Source organism: Hemitrygon akajei, chromosome 4 (genome assembly GCF_048418815.1).
Source record: "Hemitrygon akajei chromosome 4, sHemAka1.3, whole genome shotgun sequence".
Classification (NCBI taxonomy): Eukaryota; Metazoa; Chordata; class Chondrichthyes; order Myliobatiformes; family Dasyatidae; genus Hemitrygon; species Hemitrygon akajei.
This window is the reverse complement of record NC_133127.1, coordinates 160,000,911-160,023,754: the sequence shown is the minus strand read 5'-3', so window position 1 is coordinate 160,023,754 and position 22,844 is coordinate 160,000,911. Positions and strand designations below refer to the sequence as shown.

General features: G+C 38.1%; 1 protein-coding gene across 9 annotated transcripts in view; it reads right to left on the bottom strand.

Moving 5' to 3' along the window:
• cdk8 (cyclin dependent kinase 8) overlaps nt 1-22,844 on the bottom strand; it is a 105,987-nt gene that overhangs the window by 12,548 nt on the left and 70,595 nt on the right. For 7 of the 9 annotated variants that reach the window (XM_073043778.1, XM_073043782.1, XM_073043779.1 and 4 more), the window contains 4 exons: nt 18,875-18,932; nt 16,072-16,203; nt 10,555-10,698; nt 3,618-3,687 (listed from right to left, as the gene is read on the bottom strand). In XM_073043778.1, the coding sequence (XP_072899879.1) occupies nt 3,618-3,687; nt 10,555-10,698; nt 16,072-16,203; nt 18,875-18,932 (404 nt within the window). The remainder of the gene's footprint in view (nt 1-3,617; nt 3,688-10,554; nt 10,699-16,071; nt 16,204-18,874; nt 18,933-22,844) is intronic. The other 2 variants (XM_073043780.1, XM_073043781.1) reach the window with 2 other exon arrangements.

The window sequence follows — 22,844 nt, the reverse complement described above, 5'->3', positions numbered from 1 at the left end:
TTGAGGGAATGGGTGATCAGCTCCAAGTATCTGGGCATCAACACCTGAGAGGAAACATCCTGGGCTCAACACATTGATTAATCATGAAGAAGTCACCCCCAGCAGCTCTACTTCATTAAAAGTTTGATGAGATATGGTATATCACTAAAGACTAGCAAATTTCTACAGATGTAGAAATTATGATTTGTTGCTTTGCCACCTGGTATGGAGGCTCCAAAATGCACGATCGCAAGAGGCTGCCAGGGGTTGCAAACTCAGCCAACTTTATCACAAGCACAACACTCCCCACTATAATCTTCTCATTACCACCACTGGGTGCACATGCTGGAGCACGAAGAACCAAACTACGTTTTAGGAACAGCTTCTTCCCCTCTGCCATGAGATTTCTGAATGGTGCACCAACATTACCTCATTATTCCTTTTTTACACTACTTACAGTAACTTTTATGTCTTGTGCTTCATTGCTGCCACAAAACAACAAATTTCATGACTCATGTCAGTGATAATAAAAACACTTGATCTATTAATTGATAAATTCTTGAGTACACCAAAGTGCTCACTACCTTATGTCAATAAGTCAATCTAAAATAATTAAATCATGCTTTATTCAACTTTTCTCAGTCCTCTTTATTGATATTCAGGAAAGCGCCATTTTATACTGCAATAATATCAAGATCAACAAAAAGGTACATATAGTATTTATCTTCTGCAACTGGCATAATCTCTCTTACAGGCAATGAAACCAATCTAGATAATGGAAACATTAACCTTTCCATCTTTATAGTTTATTGCCATGAATTTAAGTTATTTTAATTCAAATTGAAATCATTTATTGACCATAAGTTAAGCAATCCATCCAGGATGAACATAACAATGTGTTAAACAGAGATAGTATTAAAATTCAGTGATAAGGTCACTACTAAAAATACAGAGATTCATGGACTAGGTTTTCACTTTACTACTTGGTCTTTGTTTTCTTTATGGGATGTACATGCTGCTGGCACGTGTGTCAGCACACCATAGGAAGAATTACTTCTCTAAATTGGTGCAGAGAAAACTCACAAACCTGGGTGGAAAATTTGAGGGGCCGAATAAGGTGGATATGTTTTCCTTGCAATAGAGAAGACCAAGGTATGGCCTAACAAGTATACAAAATTATGAATGGCATAGATAGTAAGAAACATTTCCTATAACCAAAGATGACAACGACTAGAGAACAGGGATAGGAGATTTAGAGGGAATTGGAGGAAGAATTTTTCACCAAGACTGTTGGAATTTGGAATGCACTCTCTGTATAGAGGTAATTAGTCTCTCAATATTTAAGACTCTCAATATTTTTAGGTGAGCACTTAAAATGCCATGCCATAGAAGGCTGCAGGCCAGGTAATATACATATTTGATGGCTGCCACAGGCACTTTAGGCAGTTTCCTTACTGTTTGATTGTGACTCTGTGACTTGTTGGGTTATGTGAGAAATAGAAACTTTGCTAGAAGGTGTTTGCAAAATCAGCTGATTTTATTGAAATTAATGAAAGAATGGAATTAATGAAATTATTTACCATTCTTTGTGGAGGTCCATGTCCAGTGGCACTTAGTGAGGGTCGGTGCTGGGACTTCTATTGTTTGTGATATATGTAAATCATTTGAATGAAAATGTAGGTGGGCTGATGAGTAAATTTGCAGACGATGCAAAAATTATAAGCGTAGAAGATTTTCAAAGGGTGTAGAAGGATATAGACCAGCTGGTAATGTAGGCAGAAAACTGGAACATGGAGTTTAATACAAACAAATCTGAGGTGTGCTCCTGAAGGTCAACACAAGAGGAGATTGTATAGTAAATGGCAGGACCCTAAGAAGCACCGATGTCCAGAAGAGTCTTGGTGTGCAAGTTCAAAGCTCTCTAAAAGTAGGTAGGGTGGTAAACACCCAATATAGCATTCTTGCTTTCATAAGTTGGGGTGTTGAGTATAAAAGTCAGCTGTATAAAAGATTGATCACATTAAATTTGACTTATTGGTTGCTATATTACAGGAAGGATATGGAGGCTTTGAAGTGACACAAAAGATGTTCACCAGGTTGCTGCCAGTATTAGCTGTACAGAGAAATTTTAGCAGTGAAAACAAGAAAACAAGAAAATAACTCTTGGGGTAGTATATGGTAACATATATGTACTTTGTTAATAAATTCACTTTGAATTTTAAACTTTTGAGTTTGGACAAACTTTGAAGTTTGTCTTCTGGAGTGTCCAAGTAGTATATAAAATTAAGAAAGGGATGGACAGGGTAGATAGATAATTTTTCTCAGGATGGAAATGTCAAGTACCACAGGTCATAGATTTAAGGTGAGAGGGTAAAGTTTAAAGACTGTGGCAAGATTTTTTTTGTATACACAGAGAACGTTAATGTGTCTGCATACAAGTTCTTTGCACCCCTGCATACATTACTTGTGTATGAGACAATAAACTTGACTTTTTAACTTTTGTAGGTGCCTAGAACACACTGCCATGGGAGGAAGTAGATACAAATATGATAGTAATATTTAAGCAGCAGTTAGACAAGCACATTAAGAGGCAATGAACTACCTGCAGGTAGATGCGTGGTTTTAACTGGCATCACATTTGGCATGGACATTGTGGGCCTACAAAATATTATAGGTTACACAGAATAATGCAGCACAGGAACAGGCCCATTGACCCACGATGTTTGTGTCAAACAAGATGCCAAATGTAACTAAATCCCTTCTGCCTGCACATGATCCAAATCCTTTCATTCTCTGCATATTTATGCATCTATCTAATAGCCTCTTAAATGCCACCATCGTAACCCAACAGCCTGTTCCAGACATCACTCTCTGTATAAAAAAACTTGCCCCACACATCTTCTTTAAACTTTTCACTTCTCACCTTAAGTGCATGTCCCCCAGTATTTGACATTACTACTCTGAAAGAAATTTTCACTATCTGTGCCTCTTATAATTTGATGAACTTCCAGAAGGTCTCCCCTCAGCCAAGTTTTTTCCAGCTTCTCCTTGTAGCTCACGCATTCAAATCCAAGCAGTGTCCTAGTAAACTTCTTTTGTACCCTTTCCAAAGCCTCCATATTCTTCCGTAATGAGATGAGCAGAATTGCACCCTGTACCTCTTTGTGCAGTATGACTTACTTCCTTGTATACTCAATGCCCTGACCAATGAAGACAACCTTGCCAATAATCACCTTATAAACCTGCATGGACACTATCAGGGAGCCATGGATTTGAACCTCCCAATCCCAACCTCAAATTCCTCTGTACATCAATGCTGTTAAGGACCCTGCCATTAACCGTATATTTTTCTCTTATATTTGACCTTCCAAAGTGTTAACCTCACACTTGCTTGGATTAATCCCTTTAAGAGATGGAGAGCACAGATCTGCCAGAATCTCCTTTCTGTTCTTTAGTCCTAGTGCACAATGTAACACCCTGTTATTAATCACATCCAACAGAAAGTGACTCCAAAAGACACAATGGTTTATGTCTGGTATAAAGTCTCATTATGAAGGACAATTTCAGAACAGTACCTAATTTTATAGTATAATATTTTTGTATGCATGTTAATCAGAAGAAGCAAAATTAAGACTCACGTATTTCTTCTGAAATCTTTCATTAACGTTGAATGTTCTGGCATCTTTTTAATATCTTCCCAATCTTTATCTGAAAAAAGATAATATGGAAGTTAAATTGCATTGCTGAATAGCTTTTGGAAGTGTTCAATATATTTCTCATATATACCATCTAGAAAAGTGCTTGCAACACATGGACAGCATTGTAATGTACGTGTGGCATGGTAGCATATGGTCAACACTGTAGTGAAGTGGTTAGCGCAATTGCTTTACGGAGTGAGCAATCACCATTTGGGATTCAATTCCCGCTGCTGTCTGTGAGGAGTCTGTAATTTCTCCCCATGAACACTAGCTTTCCTTCAGCTGCTCCAGTTTCCTCCCACATTTCAAAGATATACAGGTTAGGGTTAGTGAGTTGCTATATTGGTGCTGGAAGCATGGTGACATTTGAGGACTGACCCCAGCAAATCCTTGGCCTGTGTTGGTCATTGACAGAAAAATCTGATTTCACCACATGCTTCGATGTACATCAGACAAATAAAACTAATCTTTAAGCTTTAAATTTTTACTATTATAACATTTAAGATGAAGACCTAAATGGTATGTTTGATCTATGTTGGGATGTACAATGAAGTATTGTTTCATTTTAACATTTAATATTGATATCAAGAAATGACATTACAGCAAACTAGTTGCAACTAAAGTTTCCTCTACACTTCCATATCACCAAACTATTTGCCTCCTTCTGGAATCAGAAAACAATCCACAGACCATTCACACAGTAATTAGCAGAACTACTCAAAATCTTATCATAATTTGGGCTAGATTGTAATATAGTGGTGCTACAATGTTTGTGAATCCTGTAGAATTTTCTCTGTTTTTGCATATGACCTAAAATGTGACCAGATCTTCATCCAAGTTTTAAAACTAGATAAAGAGAACCCAATTAAATCAGTGACACCAAAACATTATATTTGTTAATTTATTTATTGAGAAAAGTGATCCAGTATTACATTTGTTATATAATATATATGAACCTCTGGGGTAATGCATTCTACAAAAGTTATTTGAAGTCAAGTGTTCCGATCAATGAGATGAGATTGGAGGTGTGGGTTGTAGATGTGCCTTGCTCTATAAAAAAGACACACAAAGTCAAATTACTGGCAGAGTCTGCTCTTCTCAAGAAAGATCTGTTTATGTGTACCATGCCTCAATCAAAACAACTTTTAGAGGACTTTAGAAGAAGAATTGTAGAGATACACGAAGCTGGAAAAAGGTTACAAAAGCATTTCTAAAGACCTGAGCATTCATCAGTCCACAGTAAGATAAATTGTCTGCAAATGGAGGAAACTCCGTCCTGCTGCTACCCTCCCAAGGAGTGGGCATCCTGCAAAGATCATACCAAAAGAACAATGTGCAATGCTGAAGGAGGTGAAAAAGAACCCAATGGTAACAGCAAAAGATGTGCAGAAATCTCTAGAACTTGCTAAAGTCTCTATTTGTGTGTCCACTATAATAAAAACACTGAACGAGAATGGTGTTCATGGACGATACCACTGCTCTCCAAAAGACATGGTTGCATGTCTCATGTTTGCAAAAGACTACTGGATGTTCTACAATACTTCTAGGACAATGTTCTGTGGCCAGATAAGACAAAAGTTGAACTTTTTGGCAGAAATGCACACTGCTTTGCTTGGAGGGAAAAGGGCACTGCACAGCAACACCAAAACCTCATCCCAACTGTGAAGCATGGTGGAAGGAGCACCATGGTTTGGGGCTGCTTTGTTGCCTGGACAGCTTGCATTCACTGAGGGAACAATTAATTCAAAATTGTATCATAACATTTCACAGGAGAATGTCAGGGTAGCAGTCCATCACCTGAAGCTGAAGAGAAGTTGGAAAATGCAACAAAACAATGATCCAAAAGACAAGAATAAATCAACAACAGAATGGTTTAAGAAGAAGAACATTTTGAAAACATTCAAAATTAGGCAGTAAATTATTTCTCAATTTTTTAAATCTTCAGATGGATTCAAGTATATTGCACTGACAGAACTGTTGGGAATACTGCAAGTCCAGAGCCTATTTTATGATCCAATGTTGTTATAAAATAGTTTTCCTTAAGCATAATTTATAATGAAAAATAGTGGAGGAGTTTCTAAAATGAATTGAGCTAGGATGCATGGTGAATGAAATAAACCAATGTGTTCCCCATGTCCATCTTTAAAACTCCTCTCTGAAAAGACTTGAAGTAGAATGTCTGCAAAGGAAGACGGGGTACTTAAGAGTACAGTAATAAACTAAGTGCAGCTCACATCAGTAAATACTATCGTTGTAACAGGGACACCATCTCCCCGGTCCTGCACCAATTCCTGGAACATCTGGACAATAAAGACACCTTCACCAGACTATTGTTTATTTGACTACAATTCTGCCTTTAATACTATTATTACGAGCAAACCCATCGCTAAATTCCAGACTCTGAGAGTAAAGGCCTTCCTCTGCAACTGGGTCCTCAACTTCCCAACCAACAGACTGCAATCAGCAAAGATAGGCAGCAAAAGTTCTGCTATGATTATTCTATACACCGGTGTTCACTGTGCATCCATAGCAACCTACTCTACTCCCTGTACACTCATGTCTGTGGCCAGATTCTGCTCTAACTCCATCTACAAGTTGGCAGAAGATACTCTGTAGTGGGTCTCATCTCAAAAATTCAGAGTTCAAAGTAAATTCATTATCAAAGTACACTTATGTCACCGTATACAACTCTGAGATTCATTTTCTTGCAGGCATACTCAATTAAATAACCATAATAGATGTATAATAATGTGTGCTGCGTCTGCAAGGCTGGGTTCGACGGAGCTTTCATTGTGTGTTGCGTCTGTGAGGCTGAGTCGAGCGGCGCCGTGGAAGTCCATAGCGGGGGTTATTCCCTTCTGCTGCCAGCATGGGATGACGAGTCAATTGGGACCCTGAGGACTTGTGGAAACTGTGTGGTGGTTTCTTTCGAACTTAGTCTTTTAACATCTTTGGACTATTCCTACTATGCCCATGGTCTGTTTTTTTTTATCAATCATGGTACTGTTTGAACTGTTGTAACTATGTAGTTTTGTGCAGGTCTTGTAGCTTTAGTTTTTGGTCTTGTTTTGTCTGATGGATTTGGAGCTCCTTTCCGGGGAATGTGCTAAGATGGTAGCGCGATATTAATACGCAGCAGCCTCTCTGGACTCTGGATAGGGGATTGCCAAACATTATGTGGATTTTCTGGTGTAGTCTATTTTGTCATGTGCTTTGTTGCTATCATTCTGGAGGAACATTGTCTTAACTGCATTGCATTTGTGGTTTCTAAATGACAATAAACTGAATCTGAATCTGAGAATCTATGTAAGGCTGTACCAATTGGGTGGATAACCAATGTGCAAAAGACAATAAACTGCAAATACAAAAAGAAAGAAAATAAATGAATAAACAAACAATAAATATCAAGAACATGAGATAAATAGTTCTTGAAAGCAGATTGTGGGAGCAGTTCAGTGATGAGGCAAGTAAAGTTGAATAAAGTTATTCCTTTGGTTCGAGAGCCTGATGGTTGAAAGGTGACAATTACTCCTGAACTTGGTGGTGTGAGTCCAGACGCTCTTGCAGCTTCTTCCTGATGACAGTAGTGAGAAGAGAGCATGACCTGGGTATGGAGGTCTCTTATGATGGATGCTCCTTTCCTGCAACAATGTTCTGTGTAGATGTGCTCAATGATGGGGAGGGCATTACCTGTGATGGACTGGGCTGTATCATTACCTTTTGCAGGATTTTCAGTTCAAGGGCATTGCTGTTTTCACAACAGAGATGTAATAAAGCCAGTCGATATACTCTCCATCATATATCTATAGGAGTTAGTCAAAGTTATAGATGCCAAATCTTCACAAACTCCTAAGGAAGTAGAGGCACTGCTGCACTTCCTTCATAATTGCATTTACATGCTGGGCCCAAGACAGGTCCTCTGAAATTATAACAGCGAAGAATTTAAAGTTGCTGACCCTCTCCACCTCTGATCCTCCATTGTGGACTGGCTCATGATCCTGCAGTTAATAATCATCTCCTTGGGTTTGCTGACATTGAGTAAGAGGTTGTTGTTGTGGGACCACTCAGCCAGATTTTTAACCTCCTTTCTATATGTTGATTCATCACCACCTTTGATTCAGCCGACAGTGGTGTCATCAGCAAACTTAAATATGGCGATGGAGCTGTGCTTAGCCACACAGTCCTAAGTGTAAAATAAGTCTCAAACAACGAGTCAGAGTACAGGAAGGAAACAGAGAGCTACTGACATGGTAGCATAACAACAACCTTTCCCTTTACGTCAACAAAACAGCAGTCACTGACTTCAGGAAGGAGGGGAGGTGGGTGGCGTGCACTTGCTACTGCCTGTATCAATGAGGTTAAGGTTGAAAGTGTTTAAAGCTTCAAATTCCTAGGGGTGAACTTCACCAACAACCAAGAAAGCTCACCAATGCCTCCCTCAGGAGGCTAAAGAAATTTGGCACGATCCAGTCAACCTTTACCAATATTTATCAATGTACCATAAAAAGCATTGTGTCTGGAGGCATAAAGGCTTGGTATTGCAACTGGATTGCAAATGACCGTTTAAAAAAAAAACTGCAGCAAGTTGTGGACACAGATCAGCACATCATAGGAACCAGCCTGCCCTCTGTCAACGCTGCCTAGACTTCTCACTTCCTCAGTAAAGATGCCAACATAATCAAGGACCTCCAGCCACAACAGACATTCTCTTTTCTCTCCTCTCCCAGCAGGCAGCAGATACAAAGCTTCAAACCACATACCACCAGGCTCAAGGACGGCTTCTATCCCACTGTTATTAGACTCTTGAATGGACCTCTTATAAAATAAAATACTCTCTAATCCTCACAATCTACCTCATTATGATCTTGCATTCAATCATTTACCTGCACTGCACTTGGGTTGGGTAGGAAGAGTTCTCTGTGAATCTTGGGGTTGGAGGAGAATTCAAAACTCTGGGGTGGGGGATGGGGGTGGGTTAATTTCAATCATCATTACACACACAATTGTTTGCCCGAAGTACCAGCTCTACTTTTTAATTAAAGATGCTTCTTCTTAGATAATACTAAACAACATTTATTTAAAGTGTTGCTTCATCAGAATTTTTTTTTGTTTATGACAGACCACCAAAAGCTGAACACAAATACAACTTCAGATTACTAGTATCATATAGGAATTTGGAGAAACAAAGCTTTTATTGAATATAATGCATTTAATTGCATAAAGAGTACTGATGCTTTGAAATAGTTCAATTAAGCTAAAAATGTTTTGTTGATGATTTTTGTTTGTACTCAGTGTCTGAGGCTTCTCGTTTAAGTGTCCAACAATAATCAGCCAGCATTGATGGATTGCAGTTGCCCTGATACTGTTTCTCCATGTCCTGGTGAAAACTTTCACCATGCTCATCACTGACAGTGCCAAGATTTGCAGGGAAGGTCTAGATGGGAATGCAGAAAATGGATCTTTAGTGACACGTTGCAGTTCATGGTCTTGTATGCTTGAAGCATGCCGACAACCAACTGCATGTAGTTTGGTGCACTGTAATTGCTAAGAAATTTTTCAACATTCTTGAATGCCTTCCATGTGATTTTCTCCAGTCCCAAGGTTCAAGGTTCATTTTATTGTTAAAGTATGCATGGACAATACAACTCTTGATATTTGTCTTCTTCAGATAGCAATAAAACACACATGAAAAGCTAAAAGAAACAAAACTCGCAGAACCCAGAAAGCCCCACAGAAAAAACAGCAACAATAACATCAGATTTCAACCCCCTCCACAGAAAATGTACAGCGACAACAACTATCCTCAACCCCACTCCACTGCAGAAAAAAGCAGCAACACTATAATCCCTGGCCCTCTCCCCACAGAAAAAAAGCTTTACAATCTCTGACCCCTCCCCCACAGAAAAAAATACAGCAACAATATCAACACAGTCCCAATCCCTCCCCCACAGGAAAAAGTGACCAACCCCCTCACTAGAAGTTCTTTGAATTGCCCATCATTGATAGCCTATTTGATTTGTGGACCAACAAAAATGCCTTCCTTAATCTTGGCCTCAGTTATTCTGCATTAAATTATAAATTGAAACAACAAATATAGGTGACTTCTTAAAAAAGTGCATGATAGGGAAATTTCATGGTGATTTTCATGATCAGCAGCCCAAAATCCATAAGATACACCCAAAAATATTGAGGAAGCAAAATCTTTGTTGTCCATTGTAATTAATATGGAAATGTTCAGACATTTCATAGCCGTCTTTTCTGATGGAGATGCAAGGTTAAAGCCATTCACCACTGACAACTTAAAAGGGAGACCTAGCTGTCATGAAGATGCTGTATGTCACTAAATAGTGAAATAAAGGAAACACTCAAAATGCATGAATGAGATTTAATCATGTGATGACCACCACATCAATTAAGGCAAAGAGCACTGCACTTTGCACCAATAAATTATTAAGTTATGGGCAGATGGCCCAGCATATTTATCATGACCACTGGATTCATATTCTTGTATAGCACAAAATAAAACAAATAACGGGTAGCCACTCATACTGAAGAATTACTACAAAACAATGTTTTATGCTTTCTTACAACAGAACACCAGGTTATTCTGTAGCAAGTTCATATTGTTTCCTTAAAAAAACTGAGGTTTCTACTTTTCAGACATTATAATTTAAGATAGGACATTTACTTTTCCCTTCCCCATTGCTGGTTTAGTCAACTATCATAACACAAATCACAAAATAGTGTTTTTTTAAATGTGAAGCAATCATCTTAACAATTCTGCTAATCCACAACTTCTTCTATATGGAGATTACAGAATAATAAATAAAAACATATTAACATGGGGAGAACAGTTCAGTGAAGATTCAAGACTCACCTGCTGGAAATCCCATGACATTGAATATTCTATCCAGCTGATCATGATGATAAGGATTACTAGTCTTGATATCTTCTTGACGACAGTGAAAAATAGGCTCAGATGTTAATAGCTCAGCAAATATACAACCAATAGCCCAAATATCTATTAAAATATGAGAAGTAAAGACAAGTTAAATAGTACCAAGTTCAACATTTTTCATTTTCTAATGCATATCTGATTACTCTTTAACTTGCTTCTGATATATTTAATGTAAATGCACATCACAGAAATCCAACAAGTCAAATCATTTTCATTCTTTTTCGTGTGGCAACCTTGCTTTGCCTAATTACGTATTTAAACTGTGAAGGATTGCAAATTATACATAATTCAAAGCAGTATAACTGTTTATTTATTTATTTGTTCATTCGGAGATGCAGTATGGAACAGGCTCTTGCAGCCTGAAGAGTCACACTGCCCAGCAACCCACCTATTGAACCCCAGCCTAGGACAATTTACAATGACCAATTAACCTAGCCGGTACATCTTTGGACCATGAGAGCAAACAGGAACACCCAGAGGAAACCCATGTGTTCATGGGGAGGATGTACACTCCTCGCTGTGCTAACCACTATGCTACTGTGGTGCCTACGGTAGTATTATATTACAAGTTATATGAAGATTAAGAAAATGCCAGTTAAATACTCAGGAAACAGTCTTAAATTAAATTTGACACATTTCAGCAGTTTCTTAAAACATTACTATAACTTAAAAGTAATTTGTTAAAATCAACTGTTTAAAAATCAAAATTCAAATTAAATCATTACATATTCTAAGAGTTCATTATATTATATCTAAACAAAATTTTAAAAAGTATAACAATATGATGTAATACTTGACCACTGAGTAAGAAAGTCAGAAATCAAAATGCTCAGCACAGTGTCACTAATGTTCTGAGCTGTGTAGATTTCAATGCAAGTATTGTAGGAAAGGCAGTGAATTCAGAGCATGGATCAACAGATGGGAATATGATATTGTAGCCATTACTGAGGATTGGGTCCAGGAGGGGCAAGACTGGCAGCTCAATATTCTGGGGTCCTGTTATTTTTGACATAACTAAGGATTAAAAGGTGAGGGGCGGTGGAACTAGTCAAGGAAAATGCCACAGCAGTGCTCAGTCAGGACAGACTGGAGAACTTGTCTGGTGAGGCTTTATGGATGGAACTGAGGAATAAGAAAATTATCACCACATTAATGGGGCTATATTATAGACCATGAAACAGGCAGCAGGATTTAAAGGAACAAATTGTTAGAAAGATGCAGACTGCTGCAAGAAACATAGGATTGTGATAGTAGGTGATTTTAACTTTATACTGTAAAAGGAGTAGATGGGATACAGTGTGTCAAATGTGTTCATTAAAGTTTCCTTCATCAGTACAAAGAAGTCCCAATGAAGGAGTGTGCAAAACTTGATCTCTTGTTAGGGAATGAAACAGGGCAGGTGATAGAAGTTTGTGTAGGGAAATTCTTTGCGTCTAGTGATCATAATGCCATTAGTTTCAAAGTAAATATGGAAAAGGCTAGGTCTGGTCTGCAGGTTGAGATTCTAAATTGGAGAAAGGCCAATTGTGATGGTATCAGAAAGAATCTGGCAAATGTGGATTGGGACAGGCTGTTTTCTGGCAAAGGTGAACTTGATAATTGTGAGGCCTTCAAAAGTGAAATTTTGTGAGTACAAAGCTTGTATGCGCATGTCAGAATAACTGGTGAAGGTAACAGGTTTAAGGAACCTTGGTTTTCAAGATATATTGAGAGCCTAGTTATGAAAAAAAAGGAGATGCAGAGCAGGTACAGGCAAGAAGGAACAGATTAGGTACTTATGGACTATAAGAAACGCAAGAGGACACTTAATAAAGAAATCGGGATGGCTAAAGGAAGGCATGAGGTTGCCCTAGCAGACAAGGTGAAGAAGAGTCCTAAGGGATTCTACAAATATGTTAAGAGCAAAAGGATTGCAAGGGACAAAATTGGTCCTCTGTAAGATCAGAATGGTAATCTATGCGTGAAGCTAAAAGAGATTTGGGAGATCTTAAATGGATTTTTTTGCATGAATATTTCTTTGGGAGACAGACACAGAAACATTAGATGTGAGGCAAAACAGCAGAGCATTCATGGACCCTATACAGGTTACAGAGGAGGGGTTGTTTGTTGTCTTGAGGCAAATTAGGGCTTGACAAGGTGTTCCCTTGGACACTGTGGGAGGCAAGTGCAGAAATTGTAGGGTCCTACCAGAGAGATTTAAATAATCCTTAGTGCAGATGAGGTACCAGAGGATTGGAGGATAGCTAATGTTGTTCAGCTGTTAAAGGAAGGTTCTAAAATTAAACCAGGAAGTTATAGGCTGGTGAACCTGGCATCAGTAGTGAGAAAGTTATTGGAAGGTATTCTAAGGGGCCGGATATATGAGTGCTTGGATAGACAGGTACTGATTAGGAATAGTCAGCAAGGCTTTGTGCATGGTAGGTTATGTCTAACCAATCTTATAAAGAGTTTTTCGAGGAAGCTACCAGGAAAGTGGATGAAGGCACGGTAGTGGATGTTGTCTACATGGACTTCGGCAAGGCATTTTACAAGGTCTCACGTGGGAGGTTGGTCAAGAAGGTTCAGTCACTTGGCATTCAAGATGAGGTAGTATATTGGATTAAGTATTGGTTTTGTGGGAGAAGCCAGAGAGTGGTAGATGATGATTGCCTCTGTGACTGGAGGCCTGTGACTAGTGGAGTGCCACAGGGATTGGGACTGAGTCCATTGTTGTTTGTCATCTATATCAATGATCTAGATGATCATATGGTTATCTGGATCAGCAAATTTGCAGATGACACCAAGATTAGGGGTGTAGTGGGCAATGAGGAATACTACGAGAACTTGCAGCAGCATTTGGACCAGCTGGAAAAACGAGCTGAAAAATGGCAGGTGTGAAGTGTTGCACTTTGTTAGGACCAGCCAAGGGAGGTCTTACACAGTGGACAGTAGGGCACGGAGGAGTGCGGGAGAAGAAAGGGATCTGGGAATACAGGTCCATAATTCCTTGAAAGTGGTGGCACAAGTAGATAGGTTATAAAGAAAGCGTTTGGTACATTTGCCTTTATAAATCAAAATACAGAGTACAGAATTTTAAAGTTGTACAAGATGTTGGTGAGGCCTAATTGGAAATATTGTGTGCAATTTTGGTCACCTACCCACAGGAAAGATGTAAGTAAAGTGAAAGAGAAAATTTACAAGGGTGCTGCTGGGACTGGAGGAAAGAAAAGATATAGGAGCAGAATTAGGCCCATCGAGTCTGCTCCGCCATTTCATCATGGCTGATCCAATTTTCCTCTCAGCCCCAATCTGCTGCCTTCTCCTCATATCCCTTCATGCCCTGACCAATCAAGAATCTATCAACCTCTGCCATAAATATACATAAAGACTTGGTCTCCATAGCTGCCTGTGGCAAAGCATTCCAAAGATTCACCACCATCTGGCTGAAGAAATTCCTCCTCATCTCTGCTCTAAAAGGATGTCCCTCTATTCTGAGGCTGTATCCTCTGGTCTTTGACTCTCCCACCATAGGAAATATCCTCTCCACATCCACTCTATCAAGGCCTTTCACCATTCAATAGGTTTCATTGAGGTCACCCTTCATTCTTTGATATTCTAGTGAGTACAGCCCCAGAGCCATCAGACGCCCTTCATATGACAAGCCATTCAATTCTGGAATCAATTGTGAACCTCCTTCAAACACTCTCCAGTTTCAGCACCCCCTTTCTAAGATAATGCACCTAAACCTGTTCGCAAAAGTCCAAGTGAGGCCTCAGCAATGCTTTAATAAGTTCAAACATTACATCCTTGATTTTATATTCTAGTTCTCTTGAAATGAATGCTAACATTGTATTTGCCTTCCTTACCACTGACTCATCCTGCAAATTAACCTTTAAGGAATCCTGCACAAGGACTCTCAAGTCCTTTTGCACCTCAGTTTTTTTGTATTTTATCTCTATTTAGAAAATAGTCAACCCTTTCATTCCTTCTACCAAAGTGTATAACCATACACTTTAGAATACTGTGTTCTATCTGCCATGTCTTTGCCCACTCTCCTAATATGTTTAAAGTCCTTCTGTAGCCCCTCTACTTCCTCAAAATTACCTGCCCTCTACCTATCTTGATATCATCTACAAACTTTACAACAAAGCCATCAATTCCATTATCCAAATCATTGACATATAATGTAAAAAGAATCAGTCCCAGCACAGACCCCTGTGGATCATCACTAGTCACCAGCAGCTAGTCAGAAAAGGCTCCCTTTATTCCCACTCTTTGCCTTCTGCCAATTAGCCACTGCTTTATCCATGCTAGAATCTTTTCTATAATACCATGGGCTCTTAGGTTGTTAACCAGCCTCATATGTGGCACCTTGTCAAAGGCCTTCTGAAAATCCAAGTAGCCAACATTAAGTGATTCTCCATTGTCTATCCTGCTTGCTATTTCAAAGAATTCCAACAAATTTGTCAGGCAAGATTTTCCCTTGAGGAAGCCATGCTGACTACAGCCTATTTTATCGTGTGCCTCCAAGTACCCTGAGACCTCATCCTTAATAATCGACTCCAATCCACCCACTGAGGTCAGACTAACTGGCCTTTGTTTCGTTTCTTCTGCCTCTCTCCCTTCTTGGAGTGTCATTTGTAATTTTCCAGTCTTCCTGTAACATTCCAGAATCAAGTGATTCTTGCAAGATCATTGCTAATGCCTCCTTGATCTCTTCAGTCACCTCTTTCAGAACTTTGGGGTGTACACCATCTGCTCCAGGTGACTTATCTACCTTTAGACCTAGCAGTTTCCCAAGAACCTTCCTCTCTAGTTATGGTAACTTCACACACTTCATGCACCCTGATACCTGGAACTTCCACTATACTGCCAGTGTCTTCCACAGTGAAGACTGATGCAAAAATTTAATGGATTAGGACTTAATTCCTTGGAACATAGAAGATTGACAGGAGATTTGATAGAAATATGCAAAATTATGAGGGGTACAGATAGGGTAAATGTAAACAGGCTTTTTCCACTGAGATTGGGTGGGACTACAACTAGAGGTCATGGGTTCAGGGTGAAAGGTAAAAAGCTTAAAGGGTACATGAGGGGAAACTTCTTCACTGAGAGTATGGAACGAACTGCCAGCATAAGTAATGCAACCGAGCTCAATTTCAACATTTAGAATAAGTTTGGATGGGTATATGGATGGTAGGGGTATAGAGGGCTATGGTCCAGGTGCAGCTTGATGGGACTAGGCAGTTGAAATAGTTCGGCACAGACTAGATGGGCTAAAAGGAGTGTTTCTGTTCTGTACTTTTCTATGACTCTAATAAACTTTCATTCAAATTAATTTAATATTACATTTGGTAAAGTACACATGTATACCTTTAAATTTTACAATAGACCAATACTTTATTATGTTTTTCTGATCAAGAAAAATGAGGTTCTCCACTTTGTTCCAATACTCACCTATGGCTTTAGTATAATGCCTTGCACCAAGTAACAACTCTGGTGCACGATACCAAAATGTAACCACTACTGGATCCAAGTCCGCTAAAGGCTTCAGGGGTGAATTAAACAATCGAGCAAAGCCCATGTCCGCTACATGAACGATACAGATATGGAACATGTTTCAGTACAGCATGCAGAGGGCAAAATGAACAAATATGTAACAGCACCTTGAAAATATGCTGCTCTAAAGATAATTTTGCTCCTGATTCACGTACATCATTCTTTTACAGAGATTTCGCAATGAAAATCAGGAGCAGTCATATATTTTTTTCTCTGCTACCATTTTGCTTTTCATTCAGTTTTTATTCACGTTGCATTGCTTGAGCTAGATTTCTTAGTCAATTTTCAATTGTGCAGATAATGAAAGTACCTTTTGAAACCCAAAGGAAGGCAAGCAGGGAGAGATTGAAGGAACACAGCCGGTTATAACAAAGAACAGGACAGCTAATAAAATAAAGGACTTAACTACCAATAGACAGCTAAGATGATCAAGGATTGGATAGGAATATCTGATTATTCTAAACACCTCCACCTCCATATCAAAAAAATTGGAAAAAATTATTAAAATAAAAAAGCTGCAGATGGACTGCTGAAATGAAACCAGAAAATTCTGCAGACTATGGATCCGTCATCATTTGTTGGCCTGCAGCCTTCCAGACCAACAGCATTAACTGTTTCTCTTTCCACAGATGCTGCCTGACATGCCAAGTGTTTGCAGCATTTCTATTTAAGAATAATTAAACAGGAACATTGTGAAACCACTAGCACGTGGTTGTTTAGAAGAGTAGAGTAGCCTAAATAAGGAAATATTTAGTTTTATCCACTGATATTATTCAAACTTAAACTTTTCATGGAAAATAAGAGAAAATAAGAAAATAAGTAAGACTGATGCAATCATACATTCTGATTATGCCCTCAGGATCCATGGATGATTAACCAAGTTGTTGTGCAATGAACTGTAATAACTGGGAAGTAAACAATTATAGTAGCTCAGAAACAACAGATTTTCTTTCCTAACAAATTTAAGATATGGATTAGTTATAAATTTTAGGTTGACTTCCAACCCATGACTGTCCTCAATTTGGAGAGATTATTCACACATCAATGTCAATAAAACTGGGAAAACAAGGAATGGTGAGAATTCATTTTTGAGAGAACACAATGAGTAAACTGTACAGATATACTTTGGAACTCAATTGATGAAATATTTCCAGTTACCAGCTTCAGATACTAGCTAAGAATATGTTTTTCTTGCATCATTTGGCCTGAAACAAATTGAGGAGCAATGAAGAACTTAAAATAAATCACTGAATTTAGCAAATGCCTAGAATTAAATATTTAAAATCTTTGACTGTAAAGTGGCAAAAATATAACTTTCAAATAGTTTCATTGAATTATTATGCATTAATCTGATAAAATACTAGTAGCAGCTTCTAACTGATCAGGAGATAATCTAAAAATACATGCAAACAATAAATATGACAGCTTGTTTTTCAAATTACTCTTGTAATATTCATAAAATGTACTCACAGAAGAAGTTAACAAACTTTTGTCTGATTATAATTTACAAATAGCTGATAAAAATTTGAAAAATCAAGATGATTACACAAACTCTCTGGGCTGACTCAACCCTCCCTAGTTTAACGGGACATAGGCAAATACATGATCCCTCTTTTAAGCCACAACGATTAAGGATTATCAAAAATTAAATACTGGGCTTGTAATTAAAACCTATGTCTTTCCCCAACATCCAGGACATCTTCAAGCAGTGATGCCTAAAAAAGGCAGCATCCATCGTGAAGGACCCCCATCACCCAAGATGTGCCTTCTTCTCACTGCTAGCAGCTGGGAGGCCTGAAGCTACATATGCAATAATTCAGGAATAGCTTCTTCCCCATCTGCTATCAGGTTTCTGAATTGACATTGAACCCATGAACACTACCTCACTACTCCTTTTAAATTCTCTTTTTGCACTACTTAACTATATTTATATATACTTACTGTAATTTACCACTTTTATTCTTATATATTGCACTGTACTGTTGCTGCATAACAACAAATTTCACAACATATGCCAGTGATATTAAACCTGATTCTGTCTAATTGTTCTAGGAATGTAATTTCTGGAACATAGCTTTTAAAAATGCCAAAATAAACTACAAAATGCCAACATTAGGCATCACAAGATAAACTAATTGGTTTAATTTTGTTTTAAATAGACAAGTATTCCCCTAGTTAGGTGTTGGTATCAAATTGTGTGCGTATATCAGGGCTGAGGAAATACTTCTAACATAGATTTTCCATTAATTTTTGAAAAGGTGAAGTACTTGATTAAATCACAAAATTGATATTTGAATTTCATTCTGTAGTGGATATTCACTCAGAAGGGATTTGCCTTAGCAAAAGTAAACAGCTCCAGACAAACCTAACAGATCAGCATCCTTTCCTATTTTGAATGCAATTATGAATCATCAAAATCAGGAAATTCCACAGATTGGATGCCATCCAGGACAGGAAAGGAGGCAAATGCATTTTATTTTCCCATTGAGCTACCTACGTACGAGAACTGAAGTTGGCTGATCTGTTGCTTGAGATACAATTCTTTACATAGGAAACAAAATGAGCCAATACAATCGAACTCTTGACATTTTAAGTTTTTAAATAACCTCTGGTCTTGGTTACAGCAACCACTTCCAAGTTAGTTACAACATGGAATATAGTAACATTTCATAAATGGAGAAAAATTCATAACACATTATACCTATTTTGACTCTCCCTCGTTCTGGTCCTTCACCCATAACTAAAATGTTTGCAGGTTTCTGGAAGAAAAAGAATAATTTGGGTCAACTGCCATGCTTTACTTAAATAAATTAGTTCCAAAAATCAAAAAAGTACATTTGTTAAATACTTTTATGAAATAGGCATAATAAGGACATATATCTAGTTTTGATTTAAGGTTTTCATTTAAGATTGTAGTTATATTAACAGATAATTTGGAAAGTAGCTTGAACCACCACTTCCCACCTTTCCTTCATCAGCTTTTCCCTAGGCCTCTATTCACAGTCAGTCAGTTTCAGGATGTTGCTGGAGCCAAGCAACAGTCTAAACAGTGAGACAACGATTGATAGATTGCATTAATTTCAGCTTCCGCCTAATGTCAAAAATTCTTTACTCAAAGCAACACAAGACAAAATAAGGCATTAACCAGTTTATTCACATAAACAGAAGTTCATGAGGCAACAGTCTAGAATCAAAGATGATGTTTTTGCTGATAAACCATACATGATGTGAAGTGTACAATGAACTGTGGGTGAAGTGTATGGTTAGAGCATAAAAAGATCATGCCTCACCTAGCTGTTCCAAAAACTGTATTCAGTCTGGAAAGAGGTCATTGCACATAGCTAATGCATGCCACCATTTATGCTCTGTTCAAACTATTTTCTATTCTTCCTCATAAAATGCTTTTAGCAATGACCCTCTACCCTCCTGTTCCAGATTCTTGTCACTCTCTTGAAAAAGAGGCATCATTCATATTTCCCATTTCATTTACTTTGGAATCCATCTTATATTGATCTTCCACACAACTGGAAATACCTATTTCCTATTTTGTGACTTGTGGCTCACTTGATGATTTTCCTTCGAAACAGACCAAGTCACTTCAACCTTTCCCAATGTTTTGACATCATCCTTGTAAACTACCTTTGCACCCTTTCCGTTTAATAGTGAGGCAATCTGAAATGGTTACTAATTGGTACACGGTATTCCAACTCACTAAATAAACAATATAAGTTTATTTAACTTTTCAAATCTCACTATTATTCTAGAAATAAACATTTGTTTAAATACCTAAGAATTTTACAGAGCTAGAAATTTAAGATCAGGCAAAAATCAAAAGGAATTTATTTAATTCTACCAGCATTAATCCTGTGTTTTTGATTCACCAAGGCATTGATAAGAGATTGTCCTAGGGTTCCACTGCAGCTGCAGTACAATCTCACTGACACACTGTGGCCAGAAACTATCAAGTAACTCATGGGATGACTATTAACTGTGTAACTGGGTGATTACAAACTCAGAACTATAATATTTACAAGTTAAATGCAAAACAAAATTTCAGAATTATGGGTAATCGCAGCTTTTTACAAATGAATTGCTACATTTAACACAACGGCTGTAATCATCCCAGAAAGTAGATTTTATTGAAAGAGTCAACCTCCAAATGCAAATATATGAAAGGTTTTTCCACACTCCTTTTCTTTTAAGATGCTAATATGCTAATATTCTGCCTTTGTTTTGGTGAGTAGACTTTAAATAAAAACACAAAATGCTGGCAGAACTCAGCAGGCCAGACAGCATCTATGGGAGGAGGTAGTGACGACATTTCGGGCCGAAACCCTTCATCGTCGACTCCTGATGAAGGATTTCGGCCCGAAACGTCATCACTACCTCCTCCCATAGATGCTGTCTGGCCTGCTGAGTTCTGCCAGCATTTTGTGTTTTTACTTATTTCCAGCATCTGCAGATTCACTCGTGTTGCCTTTGAGTAAACTTTAAATGTTGCTTTTTAGTATTAATGTAATGTGGTTTAAGGAGATTCTTGTAAAAATGTTTTACTTGACATGATTAGTAATCAACTGGGAATTTCTGTAGTTTAAAAAGTAACAGCTTGACCTTAGGAGTGATAGTCCTAGCATAAAGCCAGAAGTATTGAATGTGGATTACATTAAAGCTGCTAACATTAAATAACCTGTTAAAATAAATTCAAAGCTTTAGGTGGGAAAATTGCAAATACTGGAAATCTGAACTAAAAGTCAGAAGATACTAGGAATAAAGGTCAAGCAGCATTCATGAACAGAGTTAACACTTCTGGTCCACAATCAATCAACAATACTTCTAATTAAAAATGTATTTATAGCTTTAAGTTTTCTTGGCTTTCACTGCATGCAGATACAGCATAATGGTTAAATGTTCACTGCATTTATAATTATTAGTGTTTATTATTTAGATTTTTTACATATAAGTGGAGTATTTTTAATTGATGGATCTGGATCTGATTATGTTCTCTACAAATGCCATTCAACATTGCCATTCCTTGTTTTATGATGAAAATGATATAGGCATCATTAATTAAATTCTGACATTGAAGAAGCTAATTTTAAACATTCCAGTGGATTGCAGGCCATGTGCAGAAATGTCCTGTGATGTGACCAAATGGGTTACATATTACACATTTAAAGTTTAGAAGTTCCAAGAATATTTGTCCCATGCATTAAGGCAAGGAATTCCAAATACTGATATAAATAATGATTGACAATTATCAGAAGTTGAAATTTTGATTATGCTCCATTATTAAGAATTATTCATGTCTGCCTGCCTCAGTATAACTGTAACTGAAAACTTCATGTATCGTTTTCTTCTCTATAGATTCTAAAAATTCCAATCCCCTTCCATTTTCTCCTGGCCTCCAAACAGCTAAATTAAAAACAGATGCAGGCCACTCCAGCCACCCTGTTCTGCTGTTCTGACATTGTGGCTTTTCTATCTCCTCACCAACGCCAGCCTCTGCCTTAAAAATATTCTTAGACTCTACTTTCATCAATACTTGACTTTGGTCCTTTGCAGGAATGGGACCTGCTCTTGGGGTGTCACGAATATCCGTTATCTGACATGCCAAGGGCACGGCCTAAGAGTTCGGCTCGCCTTTGGAAGCCCAGAATCTCAGGGCTCTGGAGACGGGTGGATCAAAGGCCGGTGTCCCAGACTGGGGTGTCGTGGGAGCTGGAAGATCTTTGGCTGTGTGCCCAAAGACCAGAGATCTTTGGGCACAGAGCTCGGAAAAAGCGACACAATGGATTTTTAAGATCGTAAACCAGTGAGTTGTTTGACTCCCCTCTCGCTGTGAAATGGAGACATCTCTTTTTCCCTTATTAGGGAGAGAGAAAATCTGCATATGTCAAATACCGTGTGAACACGTAGTCTTTGGAGTACTGCAAGTCTGTGTCTTTGCTGTTACTTTTGCTGCACGCTTGAGTGCTTGATGGCCGATGCTTTTATCTTTGTTGGAGGGGGGGGGATCGTTGCTTGTTGCCGCTTACGAGCAGGAGGGAGGGAACTCTGGAGTTCTAACGTTTAACTGTCATTCATTCTTTGGGAGCATTCTGTTTTCATGGATGGTTGTGAAAAAAAGCATTTCAGGATGTATATTGTATACATTTCTCTGACATTAAATGTACTTTTGAAAACTTTGAAACCTTTTGAACAATTCCAAACACTCACATCCCCCTCAAATCATCCTTTTCACATCCATCCTTGCAAGGGCCCACAGAATCTTAAATGTTTTAATTAAATCCACTTCGAAACTAAAGCAAATACAAGCCCAGTTTGACCAACCTTTGCTCACAAGAAATCCTGTCCATTACAGGTATTAGTTCAGAGAAGCTTTACCAGACTGCTCCTCATGCATTAACAAATCGAGGAAAAAGACCAAATACTCCAAATGTGGCCTCACCAATCTACTACGTAATCGAAGCAAACTTTCATCTATCAATTCCTCAAGCAATAAACAGTAACATTCTGTTGGCTTTCCTATTTACTTGCTGTCCCAGCATTCTAACTTGTGTCAATCATGAAGAAAGACATCCAGATTCTTTTGTATTATAGAGTTCTAAAAACTCAGCATTTACATTATTTTATTTTATTTAGAGATACAGCACGGTAACAGACCGCTCCTG